Genomic DNA, 18,921 nt, shown 5'->3' on the forward strand with positions numbered 1-18,921 from the left:
TGATTACATATCACAGGGTCCACTGCTGCTTCTCGCTGAAATCACATTAGCAAGAATGCACAGCTGTGAATTAATAAGTGAAACCTATTTGTCAGTTGACTCGTATAACATAGAGAATAAAATTAAACCATTGGAATCAGAACCAATCCTGTTGTTTTCCAATGACAGTTTTTGCAGAAAGAGACGTTGAGAAAGACCAAGGTTCTGCTATAAGGTGTATTTAACTTTGATTGAAGTCAAGGAGAGTTATTTATATCCAGGATGGGAGACATAGTGTCCATTATTCATATATATAATTAGGATTTTCAGTGCAGTAGCATTATTTACCATTAGCTAATTATTCCTCAGTTGACCCCTATAAGGTAGCTTGTCAAGGTAGCAGTGTAATTTACACCAATGGAATTTCAGTAAAGCACTTGTATTGAGGCAAGTCTTTTCTGAAGATGCACTGCCTTCACAGGCATTAGTGTATCCCCACCCCCACTGCACCATTCTCTTAAGCGTAAGTCACATCCCATCACAAGCCCCCTTTCTGAACCAGTATGCCTACATTTTGAATTTGAAGTCATTAGGTTTGTATTTTCTCCACCTGGACTTGCCCTAAGTATGGCTTTGTCTCTGCTGAAGATTTAATTCCAGCAATCAGTGGTCAGTCACTGTAGCTACACCAATGCAAACACTTATGGAAAAATCCTAGTGCTGTTAAATTCAGTAGGTTACCAGAGTTTCATCACTGCAACTATACCTATGAGTGGAATTTTAAAAAGCCCCAACATGCACAATGCCTAAACATTATCCCTATCTTCTAGACACTATGGATATGTATGCATAGCATAAAGGTAGCCTGAATTACTACCTTTTTCTAGCTCCAGAACTGGAAACAATGTAGCTGTGTTTGCACAGCAGTTTGCCTTGGCTAATTTGCTCTGTTAAGTCATTTAGCTAAGGCCATGGACTCAGAAAATTCTTGGCTCTCAGCCATGTGCTTGGACTATTAGTCCAGCTCAATCTCTTTCATTACATCCACTGATACATATTATTCAGGTCTTAAATCCTTTTATTTGAGTACTAGAAGGCTTATTAATAAAAAAATAAATACTCCCCAACTGGGGTCATCTGATCCCAGCAGTCTTTCCTGCCCAAGTGCAGGGGGGCTGAACCCGATGATCTGTAAGGTCCCTTCCAGCCCCTAACAACTATAAAAACTATCTCACTGAACCAAACTGACTTGAGTTTTGGGCTTTCAATGTAGTAGTTTAATGCTAAATTTTCACAAAATGCCTGTCAGTGAAAGAAGAGAAGTCTGGATTTTTGTTCATGGTTTTCTTTTTATACCCAATATTGTGACTATGGGGCTCATTGAAGATTCTGTATCCCTCTTTCTATCTTTGGTGGAAGGGCCACTATCCCTTTTTTGCAGATATTCAGTATGACATCCTCATTACATTTCACAAAATGAAACATATGCTTGTCTCATTTAAAGAACTAAATGGACAAATGGGAAAAAAGCAAAGTCAATACATCTAGACACATTCCAACCCCAATTACACTCATTTAAATCTGGAATTACTCCACAGAGCCAATGAACTAAATCTAGACTGCTGAAGCTGCTTTCTGTGAAAATCCAATTGATATGTAACCTCCAGTGACTGACACCTAGAAATAAAGTAAAATGTGGGTGTATTATTTAATACTGTTGCATAATTAGAAACTGGCAAATAAACCTCAATGGAAACTTTGGGGTTTTCGTTCTTAAATGCTGTATTAATTGTTTAATTTTGTTACTTGGTTTTAGCTAACTTTTAAAGACTAAGTTTATTTAAGTGTTACAGCTGAAACCACCTATGCTTTATTTAAAACTTTCTAAATCAAAATACCATAACTAGCATGTTGGGAGAAACTGTAAGCAGTTATCAAATCTGTTACAAGTATTCCTTTCAAGTTCATAAGTTCATCTTTCTGTGATTCTTTATTTCCATAACTATATCTGTATATAGATATTCTATATAGAGAGATATAGATCAGTTAGCTACAAAGAGTTCTAAGGTTTGTCTATTTCTATTTTCTGCATACCTACAGATAAACAACAAAACCAACGTAGTAACCAGCCCCAAAGAAAATATTCCTACCCCAGCGCTGGTATACCTGGAATCTTCCTTTTCACTCTATCTTTAAGTTCTTTACTGTTTTCTGGGGTTTTTTCTTTGTTTGTTTCTCTTCCATTTTGCCCTCCTTTTTATTGTTTGCTTACTAAATTTGGGAACAGGGTTTTTTTTCTTTTTGCTGTTTGAATTTTTGGTTTTCTTTCTGTAAGGAAGTCCATTGTGAAGTAGCGTGTTTAAAAATACAAACATGACATGGAAGCTGGCCGTGGTAGAGTGGTAGCACTAGTGGCCAACATAGTTGAATTTTTTGCATGCTGTGTCAGACAGTGAGTTGAATGCGCTTCACGTTGCCCTTAGCTCTTCACCTGATGATTATTTCAATATGTTTATTATTATTATTTCAATATGATGGGGAGGGGAAATCTCCTAATTTCTTTTTTACTGTATCTTAACACAAGTGTTGACATCAAGAAGAGCTAACAGGATTATTGCTAGGCAACAATAAAATAGACCTTATTCAGATTTTCATTCAGCACTCTCTGGAAACTCAGCAGGTCTTTGCAAGCCTTCATTTACTGGGATCAAGAGGCACCTAGTCCTAAGGCTTTTTTGTACTGCTGTTACTCTTTAATCTATGGTAGGCATTACTCAGTAATAAATTCTGCAGGGAGCATATTACTGATCGGTAGAAAAGCATATGTGAATATTTATTACAGAATCTTGTTTCTGTTAGAAAATTACATTTCTTAGGAATGTTCTATTTAGCAAACTTACACATATAAGAATAGTGGTTAATTACTTGAAGTTAAGAGTTACTGCTTCCCATGCATCTTGGTAAATAACTCTGGAAAATGTTTTTTATTTTTAATATATACATAGGGACTAATTTTCACCTTTAGATCTGCATATTCAGCTCCCCTGTCTGCATTGTTAAGTAATTTCCAAGAAGCAGCTTACAGGTGTATGGTGTGTATCTGAGTCTTTGACTCAATAGCTATTGCCAGACACCTGCAGTGTATGGAACTGTCTCACTTGCTGTAAGCATGTTCCTAAGCCAACTATCTGGTACTCTTATATGAATTACTCATAAGAAAAGAAAAATGAGTTAAATTTAAAAAATGCAGCAGGCACTTCCATCATAGGTGATCTAGGTTGTTTTAAAGGGATTACAAGTTGGAAGTCCTCCATATACTTCCAAACACCATTTGTGTTTGGAGGTACCTAAATCTTGCTGTGTCCACTCAGCACACCTTTCTTTTTATTCATGCTCACTGTGGGTTTTAGTAGTTAACTAAATTATATTTTTAATGAAAATAGTGCAACATTCAACAAGTCCAACAAAAAGGGGCAGTGTATTTAATATGAAACATTGTAACACAGAGTGCCTCTTCAGATCTCCAGAGTTTCAAAACCCTGCATGTATGTTGATCATGAATAAGGTCTTTGCATGCTGCTATAATAGGTAAAATGGCCTATCTTGCTGGCTTGCCAGTTGAGGAATCTTTATCAGAGACATTGTTTCATCCTCTGGCAGCAGTTAACATTTGCTTTAGCTCTTGTCACTGTTTTGCCTTTGTCAGCTGGCTCTTCTTACACTCCCTCACACGAATAAGAATGTGTTTACCAATGAGAACTGTTTTTCTCTTTATTTTGTTCTCACTCAGGAGCCCCAAACTACAGTAATCCACAACCCTGATGGAAATAAGGTATCAGAAAGAATCAATTCCATTTTGCTTTTCCAGACCCTACACATTTCATCCACGATTCTAAACCAGAACGTGTCTGTTACCCAGAGTTTAACAGGGAAAATCTCATTCCTGTATCTGTTGCACCTGGTGTCTCTTGGGCTTAATTCATTTCTAGCTTGTTCCTGCTGAGTGAATTCTCTCTGGTTGCTGAGCTCCGCAGCTCTTGCGAACATCAGTACAAGTTGAGGACACCCAGCAGTCTGTGACACCAGGTCCACATGAGCACTGGGATATTGTGCTCGGATACAGAATGCAACAGAACGTTGTGCTATGACCCAGGAGAGCAGTGAAATTATTTTTAAGGATTGTGTGAGAAGCTTTCACTAAAGATGAAGGCATATTTGCAGTTCTTTCCATCTGCTGTTTCTCAGCATGCTCGTACATCATACTGACATGTCTTCTGCATGGAACTATACTTCTTCCATAACATCATCTAGTTTCAAAAGAATTTTAACACTTGAAGTGGCAAGATGCTCTTTTGATTTGATGAACCTTGGGTTTTTTTATGCATTTTTTTCATGGATTTTCTTTTTTCTGCGCATTGTGATGGTTTTGTTGGGTAGTTGGTTTTTAATACCTGGTAACTTTGTTCTCTCTTGCCTGAACTTGAAAAAGGCCAGGGAATATCATAATATTTTACTCATGTTTCCAGTTTTTCCCATGCAGATTCCACTTTTTTTAAACAGATTTCACTATATGCCATACTCTGAGGACTTAGAACATCTAAAGGATCATTGTCTCATTTATCTGCAGTAACTAGTTGTGGTTATTCAGTGCTGTATATGTAAAGAATTAAGTCTTAATGAAAAGTAACACATGCAGATATTTCACTAGTATGAAGAACTATACTATTCATATTGTACCTGTATCTCCCATTCATTTGTGGGCATATGAGAAGTATTGAAGTTCATTTTACTTTTAGGTCTAATACTGTATGTGTTCATGATCCATATTAAACCTCCCAAATTGTATTAATAGGCAGTATACAGCCTACATTTTAACTTCAGTTAAATCTTTACAAAAGCCAGCAAAATGGGAAAAAAATTAAACATTGAAACTCGTTGGCATGACATCTACTTAATTTTATTATATGATCATAGTAATTTAAATACTGTATTTCCCAAAGTAATAACATAGACAAGAAAACCACTTTGGGGGAAAGTTACTGTCACATTCCATTACCTGCAAAAATAAATGTTCTAGCATGAAAACTGGAGTGGATGCTTCCATATTACAGGCTACCTCTTGTGTGAGCTTGTGCATGGTGTTTTTCAGCTTGTACATGTGTGGTTTTTATTTCTTCCAGGTACTATATATACATTTATAGAGCATGATATGTTCATTGCGTGGAGTGAAACGTCTAACTTATTAATGATGAATATTTATGGATGCACGCAATTTTTGTTCTAGAGTCTGAAGAATGCATTAACCATTTTGAAACTTTTCTTAGACACAGTCTTCTGAAAACATAGTAAATAAGGGCACTGTCAGGATATATTGATTTTAAAAAAAATAATAAATTGACACTTGTCAATAAATAAACTGGCCAGTTGTTGATATCTTTATGCATGAGTTTTAAGGAGTCACAGTTTTTTTTGAAGAAATGTGCAAAAAGAAAAGTCTATTTCCAAAAAGTGAAAAAGAATAAGTCAAAATTGGTGTGTGCCAGTTCTCTGACAGTGTCCTTTAATTGTGTACATTAATATTTCATGTTTCTGGTTACTCCAAAAAACTGTTTAGGTCTTCTTGCCTTTTTAACATTGTGGTGATTTTAATGTATCTGTGTGATAGAGAAGTCATTTTCCTCTGTGGCTGGGTAGCTGAAGAATATTTTTGCAAAGATATCTCAGCTTATCCAGTATAATTACTCTCTATCAATTTGCTCCCACTTTCAAACCTTTTAGTATAAGATCAATATAAAAATGCTATCATGGATCTGATCCCTATTTTATTGATATAAATGGGAATCTGTCCATTCATTTTAATAGAAGTAGCAACTTACGAAAATAATTATTACTGTAAATTGCACAAGGCTTCATTTTATATAATACATATTGAAAAAATCAAATGGAATGACTGACTGCACAGTTGTTTAATCACTAAGCTTAAAAGGACAAGTTTAATATTTGGCTGATGTAATTCGTCTAATAGTTCAGATGAATTCTGTCTAGCAGGGTATAAAAGGAAAAACTGCTGCACCCATTGTCATGAAGACCTTTTTGCACTCCTGTGGAGTTAAACTGGATAGCAGGAAATATGTTTAATAAAATGGTTTCCATTTGAAATTTATGTGTTTTACATTAGTTTCCTTTAGAAACATCTCAATGTATGTAACCATTTGTTTGTGAATAACATCCATATACCCTGTGTCGAAGATTTGCATGAATTATGTCATATGAAGTATAATTTTCATAAGTGTCTGAATAAGATTGCAGGATCATTTTATGTATTTCACTTGTATTTACTTCTCAACAGGAATCCACAGAAAGTTCCAATACAACCATAGAAGATGAAGATGTAAAAGGTATGATTAAAGCTAAAACAGGACACATTTTGTTTATGAGCATACACCTTGTTTGGTCCTACTAACTTCTGTTAACCATGAGGTAGAGGAATTCTTAATTAAACTGAGGAGGAGATTATAATATTATTTTTTAGATCATCTTTGTTCCTTAAATTCTGTAGGTTTAGTGCTGATTTTAGTAATCTGATATTTCTTTGTACACCTTTGTTAAAATCATTTTGAAATTAAGGAAAGGAAGAAACTAGCTTGTTTGAAATTATAGTTATGGAAGTTGTATGTATAGGTTAAAGTTTAATGGCATTAAAGATTATTAGGTTGTATTTTTATGGTGTAGTGTTTTTAAATTTTAGTTTCCATTCCTTTGTCTTTGGAGCAGTTATTCTCAACCTTTTTAGACTCCAACACCCCTCTTTAGACTCTGAGCACTTGCCAGAAAAGGCCAGATTTGAGCTTTCCCTAATTTTTTGACTATGGAAAAATAATAGATCAATTCTTCTATTGCAAAGAATTCGAAAAGGCCACAACAGGTCAGAAGGTTTTTGACACTGTTGATTCCCATTTGAAATCTCTGTGCTTACCTTGTGAATCGTGTGTAGATGTTTGCACACCTAACACTACTAAAATAGCCCAGCACCCTGTGGCACAAAGGATCTGAGGGCAGCCTAGGGTGCCACGGCACCATGGTTGAGACTCACTGCTTTAGAGTGTTTTTCAAATCACTATTTTTAAAATTCTGTTCAGATGCCAGGGTGGGGTTTGTTTTTTGCGGGGGGGGGGTTGTATGCGTGTGTGTGTCTCTTACGTGTTCTGGCCATATAATTGTCCTCTTATTTCTTTTGACCTTTATCGTTTTCTTCATTTCTTAAAAAAATCTGCTCACTCACCTTAATTTTTCAGGCTTTGTCTATTTTTCTTTTTCTTTCCATGTTGTGATGCTGTTCATTCTTAGGTTATTAACATTTAGTGATTCAAAAACTGAAATTGTCAGCTTTTGTATCACTTGTTTCACACAAGACTTTGTAACCCAGACTTAAAATGTTGTTGTCATAGATATGTAAATTAGAGATAGAGGTGAGAAGGGACAGGAAAAATAAAGGACTAGATTAAGTAAAAACAGAAGACTTCAGAAAAGTAACCATCACCTATTAGCAGTGTAAAAATGTGGCCAGACAGCCTAGGAAGCTGCCGTGATTCAGGGTCAGTGGCGACTTCTGGTTGTCACTCTCACTACAATCACAATGTCATGGCTGTAGCAAAAACTGTTATTTCACCAACCTATCCCCATTGGCACCTGGGACAGTTGCTCTATCACCCTGCCCTAGTTACACTATTGCCACATGTGGAGTTGCCATAATTAAAGTGCTTATTAGCAGAGATATTTAGTAAAATCATAGAATCATGGGGCTGGAAGGGACCCTGAAGGATCATCGAGTCCAGCCCCCTGCATGAGCAGAAAAGACATTTGGGGTCAAGTGACCCCAGCTAGGTAACCATCCAGTCTTCTCTTGAAGACCTCTAGGGTAGATGATTGCACTACCTCTGGGGGGAGCTTGTTCCATAGTCTGAACACCCTAGTTGTGAAGAAGTTTTTCCTAATGTTCAGCCTGAAACTATCTTCCAGGAGTTTGTGGCTGTTGTTTCTATTTTTCCCCCAGGGCACCCTGGTGAACAGTTGTTCACCAAGCCCCTGATGTATGCCTCTGTTGTAACGGTAAGCCGCAATCAGGTCCCCTCTCAGCCTACTTTTCTTTAGGCTGAAGAGCCTGAGATCCCTCAGCCTTTCCTTGTATGGCTTGCCATGCAAGTCCCTGATCATATGGGAGGCCCATCTCTGGACCCTCTTGAGCTTTAGCGTGTCCATGTTGAAGTGCAGTGCCCAGAACTGGACACAATACTCCAGCTATGGCTGCACCAGTGTTGAGTAAAGTGGTAGAATCACTCCTTTGGGTTTACTGGAGATGCATTGATTGGTACATGCCAGAGTTTTATTGGCCCTAAAGGCTACTGCGTCGCATTGCCAGCTCATATTCATGCTGGGGTCTATTGTTACCACCAGATCCCTTTCATTTGTAGTGCTGGTCAGGTTAGTGATGCCCAGCCTCTGGTGCACTGGGGGTTCTTCCTTCCCAGATGCAGCACTTTGCATTTCTCTATGTTGAACCTCATCTGATTCCATTCTGCCCAACATGCCAGACTGTCTAGGTCTGTTTGTATCTGCAGCCTATCTGCAGGTGTGTCCACACAACCCCATATCTTGGTGTCGTCTGCGAACTTGGCCAGTGGGCTTTTCACCCGCTCATCCAGATCATTGATGAAGATATTGAACAGCACTGGGACAAGTACCAACACCTGGGGTACGCTGCTGCCCACATCTCGCCAGGACGACACCAATCCATTCATTAGGACTCTGCATTCTACCCTTCAACCAGTTTCACACCCGCTTAATGGTCCTGCAGTTCAGCCCTATATCTTCCAGTTTTCCGATCAGTACTTCATGGGATACCAGGTCAAAGGTTTTCTGGAAGTCGAGATATATGATGTCAACTGCTTTTCTCTCATCCAGGTAATGAGTCACCTGATCATAGAAAGAAATGAGGTTGGTCAGATAAGACGTGCCCGCGATGAAGCCATGCTGGCTGTCATTCAGCATCATGCCTTCTGCAAGTTTGTCACATATAGCCTCTTTAATGAATGTTTCTAGGATTTTCCCTGGAGCAGAAATTAAGCTAATTCATCTGTAGTTTCCCAGGCCTTCACGCTTCCCCTTCTTGAAGATGGGCAGAACATTGGCCCTCATCCAGTCTTCTGGGATTTTTCCGGAGGCCCAAAATTTTTTAAAGACCCTTGCCAGGGGCTGTGTCATTACTTTGGCAAACTCTTGCAGCACTCCTGGGTGGAGTTCATCTGGTCTTGCTGATTTATATACGTCTAATTTCTTTAATTGATCGTGCACCAGTTCTATGGCAATGGTGGGAATGGTGTCAATCCTACCCTGCTTGTTCTGTGCCCTACCTGGCATGTTGTTCCCATTGGTCTTGTGAAAGACTGAGGCATAGTAGTCATTTAGGAGTTCGGTTTTTTGCGGAGTGGTAGTGACCAGATATCTTGAGGCATTGAGCAGCGGCCCCACGCTCCCAATAGTTTTACTTTTACTCCTTATGTAGCTAAAGAACAAATTCTTGTCCTTGATTCTTGTAGCTAGTTTTAGTTTGGTTTATGCCTTAGCTTGCCTAATCTGGTTTCTACAAGTGTGGGCCATTGTCAAGTAGTCTTCCTTAGAAGTTGTCCCAAGCTTCCATTGTTTTTACTCCTCTTTCTTTTTCTGTAGGAGGGCTGCAACTTCCCTGCCTAGCCAAGAGAGTTTTTTGACCCTTCTGCTACTTTTTCGCCATAAGGGAATGGATTTTCTCTGAGCCTTAAGGATTGTATCCTTAAGGAACGACCGTTCTTCTTGTGCTCCCTTTACCTGTGGTCCTTGGTCTCTCAGGGCATTCGCTACTAGTGACCTGAACTTATTAAAATTTGCATTTTTTAAGTCTAAGACTTCAATCTTGGTCTTTGTTTTATCAGCTTTGTGATGGACCGTGAGCGTAATGATTTCATGGTCACTATCGCCTAAGCTGCCCTCTATGTTTAAGTTGGTCACCAGGTCATCCCCTTTGGCCAGGACCAGGTCAAGAACTGCACTGCCTCTAGTTGGTCTGTGCACCTCCTGAGTCTAAAAAAGCTCTTCAGTGCTGGTCAGGAAGGATCGTGATCAATCCGAGCTGGCTGAGCACTCCTCCCAGGAAATGTCTTGGTAGTTGAAGTCACTCATGACAACCATGTTCCGTGCATGCGCGGCCTCCGTTAGTTCACAAGTGAACGCTAGATCTAGTTCCTCCCCTTGGTTAGACGGCCTGTAGTATATACCTACAGTCAGGTCTCTTTTGCTGTTTCTCCCCTGGAGCTTGACCCAGAGGGTTTCAAGCTATTCTTCTTTGGGGCTGACATCGGCCAGTAGGGAGGTGTACTGCTCCTTCACATAGAGGACAACACTCCCACCTCTCTTCTCTACCCGATCTCTTCTGTGAAGGACGTAGTCCTTTATGGCTACACTCCAGTTATTAGAGGAGTCCCGCCAGGTCTCCGTGATCCCCACTAGATCGTAGCACCCAGTGGAAAGCAGTTCCTCCTGCTTGTTCCCCATGCTTCTGGCATTGGTGTACAGGCACCTAAGTCATTCTACTGAGGTCACTGGCCACCTGTCGCATTGAAGGGGAGCTGTTTTCTCAGCCCCCATAAGAGTGGCTTGCTTGGTTTCATTGTCAATGAAGCTTTCCTGTATATTGGTCCCCAGGTAGGCTCCAGTTTGCTTTTCCCCATCCCCCTGCAATCTTAGTTTAAAGCCCTATCTAAGAGATCGGCCAAATATAGACTTACAGTTGATGGAAGTTTTCAGTAGCTTCAAAACTATGAGATGACCTTTTAGAATAATAAATAATGCACTATCCTTACTGGATAAAGTAGTGATGGAGCCAAAGTAAAGAGTTGAGGATTTACCAGCATTTAATAAGCATAGATGTAAACAGGGAATATGTGGTAGGGTGGATTCTGTAGTGGATCATACTACTGTTTATGATCTGGATTTCAAAAGTAATCCAGTGGCTTTTCACGTGCCATCTGCCTTAAAGAGTTGTTTTGTTTACTTAAGAATTTTGCCATTTACACAGCTTCTAAGGGCGTGTAGCTTCTGATTTCACTTTCACTGTGTGCGCTATCAAATCTTATTCCACAGTTCACAATGCTCTTCTTCTGTCAAGAACTATTTTGTAGTGTTTGGTATATTATCACTTCAGCAAAGTCAATATCAAACAGATAAAAATACTTACATAATTTCCATGGAAGAACTTACTAAGAGATGAAACTTGACCAGTGCAATTCTTGAAACATGGTGAAATTAACCTGATAAAATATGTGATACTAACATCTCCACAGACCCTAAGGATCAGAATAGGGCAATAAAGATAAGGTCCCTATATGTATATCCTGAGAGAAATCTCAGGTTCTGATTAATTCATTAACTTCCTCCTTTATATAGTTTGAGCAACAAAATATTCATCAACATTGTATTTAAAGCATCACCGTTAGCACGTGAAGTAGCATCCATTGTAAGAGATAGGGCATTTTGTACGTCAGAGCCATTTTTTCAGGCACTCTGCAGTCTGAGGAAAGCATTATTTAGACTCATTCCATGCTATGACAATTTTCTGTAACAGCCAGAGTCTTTTTTTTTTTAGTAGAAGCTAATTCCCGGGAGAAAATTAGGTTATGTCTATACAGTCCATACAGGAAAGTACTATGGAGAGATGCATGTAAACCAGAAGTCATATGAAAATAGTGCTGCCCCAGGCCAATAATCCCTGCTTCTACGCAAAGCTAATTAGCCCAGGAATATTGCCACATTCATATGGCCATACTGCCCCCACTTCCAAAAATAGCGCATGCAGATTTGGCTTGGATTTACCAGTACGTTCACAGCTAGATTAGCTATCCCGGCATATCGTTCCATTGTGCCATGAAGATATACCCTGGAGGGGCTAGCAGGACACTTTGTCTTGGCTAATTGTTCATGATCCGTGACAAAGTATATCACAAACTTTAGGAACAGCAATTTCAAAGGCTAAAAAAGCATCCTCCTTAATAGTGAAATTAGATCTATCTAGCATCTGCAGCACTTAATGCATTTGGCTGAATTCAGTCTAAGTAGAACTAACTGACCCATCCAAGCCTTAATATGGTGGTGATATAGAAGAAAGAATAGAACACAACCTCTCCTAGTCCTGTCAGTCTCTCTCTCTTTTTATCTGTGATGACTTTGCAGGGAAGAGAGAGGGAAAAAATACTTACTAAAAACTCTTTAGTATTCAAAAACATGTGATTCTGTATGAAGACATGGAGCAGATCTGAAGGATGACATGACATGCCATATTTGATGGCCACATTCCAAAATACCAGACTTTTAAAATACAGATGCTGGTTTATCCGAAGTTTATAACCTGGGAGTGTATTGTTTTACTCCTCACTGCCTAAGCAGTTACCGTTCTAGTGAAAAACAGGAGAAATGTCTTTAGAATTTAACTGAATACAACATTGTGGTTCTTGAGACACAGTCATTCAGTAGGAGGGGTGGGAACATACATATAATGAGGCTTTATATATTCTATTAAGAGTGAAGACCAGAGTGCTGCCTGCTACTATTTTTGGAAGGTTTAAACTTATATTATCTTAGCTCTGAACTATTGCAGAGTAGAAGAGCATAGTCATGGTGATTGTCTTACATCTGGTTCTTCTTCTTCTCAATCTTTTCATTGCTTCTGAAGAGGCTAGAGCAGTATAATGGTGTGTAGACCTTACACTGATCTCCTGATGGTCTTCATCCTTTTGAGCCGATGCCAAAGTTTCAAACATAAAGGGAAAGGTCTCTTGTTCTCTTTCAGTTTTATACCCATGCACAGCTAATCACACTAGAGCTGTAGGTTATGCTTTCTGCTTGTGTGCAATCTAGAATTAACTACAATTAAGTCACTGATGTTGCCTTTTTCTGTTCTCAAAGTTTCAATGAGTCATTTACTTTGACTTGAGTGAACTTCAGGCGCATTAACAACTAGCAACTACTCACTTTAAATAACACCCTAATGATGATGGTTTGAGTTAATGGAAAGTAATGGCTTGGAGAACAATTACATTTAGCTGCAGTTAGTATAAAGGAAAATAGTCACAGTGTAATTTAACTTTATTCATAACACTTGTATTTCCCTCTTCAAACCATTATGCATAGTATAACAACTAACCTCATTAACTGTATAATTTAATTATTATATCAGGGCCTCTGCACTATTAGAGATAACACTGTGTAAGAATTATAAGCCCATGTTTTCATTGGTTTATAATTTAGGTATAAAAGTTTATTTGCAACTTCTCATGGAAAAACTCACCGTAGGAGGGCAACTTGATTGTTTGATATCAAAGTGGAGAGGGGTTTTATTGTTCTTTATGTTCATTATTACCTAACCAAAAGGATGTAAAAGTATGTGTCTGACAGTTGCAAATCCTAAGTCCTGTTCCTGGCTTCGCTACAAAGCATTTACAGGGTGCATCTATACATACAATTAGCACGACGCAATAAACTGCAGCACAGTCCATGCCAGAGTTTATTGTTCCCAGGCACAGCACTTTCATGTGCGTCCAAGACTGCAGCACATTGAGCTGGGAAAACAGCCCCAGCTGGCAGAGGGCATGGGGGTGGGGGTCAGCCTGGCAGCCTCAGGCTGCTCCATCCTGGTTCAGTGTGCTGCAAAAGGCCTGGCTGGGGCATGAGGGTGCTATAGGGCGGAGCTAGATGGCAGGCAGCCTCACACTGGAGCACCCTTATTCCCCGGGTAGCCCCAGTCACCATCTACACATGTGTTGCGGCAGAGTAAATAACTCTGCCATAGAATAGTACTTGTATCTGGCAGTACTAACCTATGATGGAATTAATTAGTTTACTCCGTCCGGCCTAATGGCTCTGCATGTATAGATGGTGATGCTTCACTGCTGAGCTAATTAGGCAATTCTACAATAAGCATCTTGTGTAGATACCCCCACAATTGTCTTAAAAACTTTAATGGAAACTGAGCAGCATGGACCTAAGGACACTTTTATTTTTATACTGTCCTACCACTGGAATAGTGCCCATGTCCCATTGAAACCAGGCTCTTCAAGGCTGCCAAGGGCAAAGAAGTCTCCTATTGGTGACTTTAATTATGAAACTGTAATCAGGAGCCATAAAACCAGTCTATCAAGGAAAAAACATTGTTGTTTAGAGGAGACCTGGTCTGAGTTGAAGTTATGTGAGTACTTTCCAAAGAATAGATCCTTTTTTTTCTCCCAGCATCTTTGCATTTGATTCATATCTCACCTCTGAATAATATCATTTATATTAAGAATGGACAGTCACACTGGTATAAGTTAGATCAGCAAAAGGCCCAGCAAATACTTCAGTGTGACAATCTATGGTAGTCTTTTTTACAGATGAGTTGTACAGAGTGGATCTGAATATTACCTCATGTTTGTTTAAGCTGATGTGGAAATTGCTCAATTGCCAAGATCTACAGCGAGGAGAGCCAAAGTGGAAATGGAGCTTAGGCTGGCAGCAAAAGTTAAGGATAACAAAAAGTCATTCTTTAAGTAAATAGGAAGCAAAAAGAAGGTGCTGGGTAAGTTAAGGGCCCTTCAGGATAAACTAGGGCAACCAGTAACATATAGGATGGCCAAATCGGAGCTTCTAAATGATTTCTTTGCATCCATGTTCCTGAACATGAATACAAATATGCATCCCACTGGGACCTTAGGTAAGCCCAGTATAAATACCAGCCTACCAACTGGTCATGCTGACTTTGTAAAGGGGCACCTGGAGGGGCTGAATGTATTTACGTCAACAGGTCCTGATGAACTTCATCCTAGGGTACTTAGGGAATTAGCTGGAGTCATAGCAGAGCCACTACCACAACTGTTTGAGCACTCATGGTGCTCAGGACAGGTCCCAGAGGATTGGAAAAGGGCCAGTGTGTTCCCTATTTTCAAGAAGGGGAGGAAGGAGGAACCGGATAACTATAGGCCGGTTAATCTCACCTTTATCCTTGGCAAGACCTTTGAGAAAATTGTTAAGGATCACATTTGTGGGGGACCAGCGGGTAAAATGATGCTAAGGGGCAATCAGCATGGGTTCATAGTAGGCAGATCCTGCCTGACTAACCTGGTTTCATTTTACGACCAGGTCACAAAATACTTGGATGAAGGAATAGAGGTAGATGTTATTTACTTAGATTTTAAAAAGGACTTTGACACAGTGTCATGCCCAGTTCTTATAAGTAAATTAAACAGTTGCAATGTAGATTATTACCCAGTCCGGTGGGTAGAATAATGGCTTATGGGATGCACCCAGAGAGTGGTGGTGGATGGGTCGGTTTCTACCTGGAGAAATGTAGGCAGCACAGTCCTCCAAGGCTCTCTCCTGGGACCGGTACTATTCAATATCTTCATTAGTGACTTGGACGAGGGAGTAGAAAGCACCCTGTCCAAGTTTGCTGACAACACCAAACTATGTGGGGGAGGTACACAAATAGACGGCAGGAAGCAAATCCAGGCTGATTTGGACAGGCTGGGAAAGTGGGCCGAACAGAGTAGTATGCAGTTTAACAAGGATAAGTGTCATGTGTTGCGCCTGGGGAGGAAGAATCATCAACACTCCTATAGCCTGGGAGGTACCACTCTAAGTAGCACAACTGTGGAAAGGGATCTCGGAGTCATAGTCAACTCCAAAGTGAACATGAGTCACTAGTGTGATGAGGTAATAAGTAAAGCTAACTGCACCCTTTCTTGCATAAGTAGGTACATCACAAACAGGTCTAGGGAGGTGATACTTCCCCTCTATGCAGCATTGGTCAGGCTGCAGCTGGAGTACTGCATCCAGTTTTGGGCACCACACTTCAGGAGGGATGTGGATGGCCTGGAGAGGGTTCAGAGGAGGGCCACTTGTCTGGTTAAAGGCCTACCAAAAAAACCCTATGTGGACTGATTGGGAGACCTGAACCTCTTCAGCCTCCACAAGAGGAAGCTGAGAGGTGATCTCGTGGTCGCCTACAAACTCATCAGCGGGGCCAACAAGAAATAGTGGATACGGTGTTTACCAGGGCGCCTGTCAGGGTAAATAGAAATAATGGCCACAAACTGGAAGAGACCAAATTCAGATTGAATATCAGGAAAAAATTCTTTACAGTGAGGGTTGCCAAAATATGGAATAAGCTTCTAAGGGAGGTGGTGCTGTCCCCTTCCTTGGAGGTATTTAAAAGGAGATTGGACAGACACCTGGCTGGCATCATCTGACCCCAGCACTCATTCCTGCCCAGGGCAGGTCAGACGCAATGATCTAATAGGTCTCTTCTGACCCTAACATCTATGAAACTATGACATTATCTGATATACATCAGTCATTCTGTTGTATTGTATGGGCTACCTAAAGCTGAGGCAGTTCAATCAGGTTAGGTGGGGAGAGGAGAAGATACAAATTGCCTGCAGAAAGTGGTTGGTACCTTTGCTGTTCCTAGGTCCCTCTGAGCTGCTTTTTCCAGGTCCCCCTGCAGATGTAAGCACCACAGGGGGTACAGAAAGTAGGAGTGTGTGTAGGTAGATCGCAAGTTCTATCTGTGAAGAGAAATGCATGCTAGCTACTGTTTATTGAGATACTCCTCGAAGCTGAAGCATGATTCCTTTCTATTGTCTTGTTTAGACACCACCCTTTACCTAGGACTGTGCCTGTTAGATGCAATTGATCTCTGAATTTGAGAAGCTGTATTGGGAAACCTTCAGCCAGAAAGACAGAGAAAAGTGTTATTGCTAGGGATGCTCTAGAGATGCATAAAAGGAAATCTCATTTATTAAGAACCGGGCAAAGGGTTAGGGTAATGTCTGGAGATGAAAACAAAGAATTTGTTAAGTATCCCAGTGTCATTAACATTGCCATTACCATTTAACACTTGAGCAAAGAAATTACTGTCCAGCAACAAAAGTTTCCTTATGGATTCAACTAGAGTATAGGATCAGGCCCTGATGTATTTGAGTGGAATATGAAAACTTCTAAATGAAAAGAGTGACCTGACTAGATGCTGTTCTAATGTTAATTTTGTGTTGCTTAGTGCATCTCTCTTCAGGATTACTATACAAGCTCCTAAGAGATTCAGCAGGTACCATTGCTACCCTAACAAAGGACACAAATTTAATCTTATAAAAGAATTTCCTTCACGATTTATAGAAATAACAATAAATAAAAAACTCCTGCTTGTTTATGAACTTTCCTGTTTCTGGGCTTACACTTTGCAGCACACTGTCCCTATCCATAAGTTCCTTTACTTCAGAGTGATATTCAGACCATGATATCGTGGTTAAATTTTGTGCATGAAGTTATTTGAACTCCCAGTTTATTTCACTTGGGCAATAAGGATTTGCGTTTCTTTTAGGAAGGTAGATTACAAGACCCAAACAGCACCATTCCAATGTAAGAATGGTAGAATTTTTTTTAATGTAAAGTTATAGAATATATTCCTCCTCTTTCCCAATGATAAGCACAGGCTCTAAAGAGTTGAGTTGTTACATGTATAATGATCTGTAGATCTTGATTTCTCATGGCTTTGTGTCCCAAGAGGTTAACTAATGTAAACTCTAGTAAGAATGATGGTTTTCTGTAGGCACCACTGCTGAGCTTTAGGATGTTTTCAGAGAAGATACATTCTGGTTAATCTATGCTGTTTAATTTATCCATACGGTGTCTACCTTTAAAATTCAGGATCAATTCAGGAATTATGCACTTGCATATGTTTTTGTTAATCTGAATTCATTTGATCCTAGTTTAAAATGAAGCGAGCCAACTGATTTAAATTAAGTTGGTTGAATTAGCTGATCATTTGCTATGTTTCTTACCTATCTTTTTTCCAAAGAAATCCCTTGAAGTCTTGAGAATATAAAAATGGCTTTTTTCAAAAACCTTCACATCACGGTATCAGATTAAAAGAATAATCAGTCTGCACTGGCATCTGAACAGAGGCACGTGTGGCTGCTACTTTTCACTTGCCTCTTTGACATCAGCCCTTTTCCCTTAAAAAGTAATGTTAATTTTGTTTGTATGTTCAGAGATTGTGTCCATTTGTAATTAAATGATCATTCTTTTTTTTTTTTTTTTGGACTGTTTCTTTTCCTGACCTCTGCATGCCTCACATACAGCTTTCAAAAAGGAGGGTGACATGGAGGGGTTAAGTTCTGCTCACCACTCCTTCTCCTCCATTGCTTCTTCATCTCACTGGTCACCATCCTCGCTGTGCCCTAGCGGCCACTCCTGCTGCCAATGTCTCCTGAGGATTCTGATCATGCTCTACCTCTTCATCTTTGTTTGTTCATATGTTGTGTTTCTTTCCATCAATTCAGTGGGCAAGCCCATGGAAAATGCATACTCACAGAGCCACTTACTTAAGTCTGAGCTCTCCCACTCCACTCCTTCCTCTGTGCTGTGTAAGTTGAGAGACATCAATTCAAATGACCCATTCCTCTCAATCAGACAGCAGCCAGGTCTGGCTGAACTAAAAGTAGCCATTTTTGGTAATGGTGGTGGTGGTAGTGTCTAAATGTGTTTTGGGAAGTAAATGTCTCCCTGTGTTTCCTTTATTTCTTTGGTTAGTTCCATGGAAAACTTTAAATCCTAAACACAGATACATTTAATATGGTAAATAGTTCAGAAAAAGTAATCTGTGGGGCAGATCAGTGCTCCAAGGAAGTCATTCCTGAAGTCTGTCTTGAAGACTAGGTAATGGCTGGACAAATCCAACCCAAGGTTTGAAAAAAGATGAAAAACTGTGTGATGAACCTAACATGACTCTGAAAAGTGGTCCTTGAGTAGCCCAGAATTGTAGCATGGAGTTCAGGGATGAGTTTCTAATGGGGTGGTTGGAATTTTTGTTCTTGAAATCTCTGC

The 18,921-nt window shown here is 39.7% G+C and overlaps 1 protein-coding gene across 14 annotated transcripts in view; it reads left to right on the top strand.

Annotated features, from left to right (window-relative positions):
- The window catches only part of CAMK2D (calcium/calmodulin dependent protein kinase II delta), a 264,222-nt gene that overhangs the window by 217,057 nt on the left and 28,244 nt on the right, over positions 1-18,921 (top strand). For 9 of the 14 annotated variants that reach the window (XM_059722099.1, XM_059722100.1, XM_019495063.2 and 6 more), the window contains 3 exons: positions 2,080-2,139; positions 3,770-3,811; positions 6,329-6,377. In XM_059722099.1, coding sequence (XP_059578082.1) covers positions 2,080-2,139; positions 3,770-3,811; positions 6,329-6,377 — 151 coding nt within the window. The remainder of the gene's footprint in view (positions 1-2,079; positions 2,140-3,769; positions 3,812-6,328; positions 6,378-18,921) is intronic. The other 5 variants (XM_059722102.1, XM_014600779.3, XM_019495093.2 and 2 more) reach the window with 1 other exon arrangement.

The sequence above is a fragment of the Alligator mississippiensis genome, chromosome 2 (genome assembly GCF_030867095.1).
Source record: "Alligator mississippiensis isolate rAllMis1 chromosome 2, rAllMis1, whole genome shotgun sequence".
NCBI lineage: Eukaryota > Metazoa > Chordata > Crocodylia > Alligatoridae > Alligator > Alligator mississippiensis.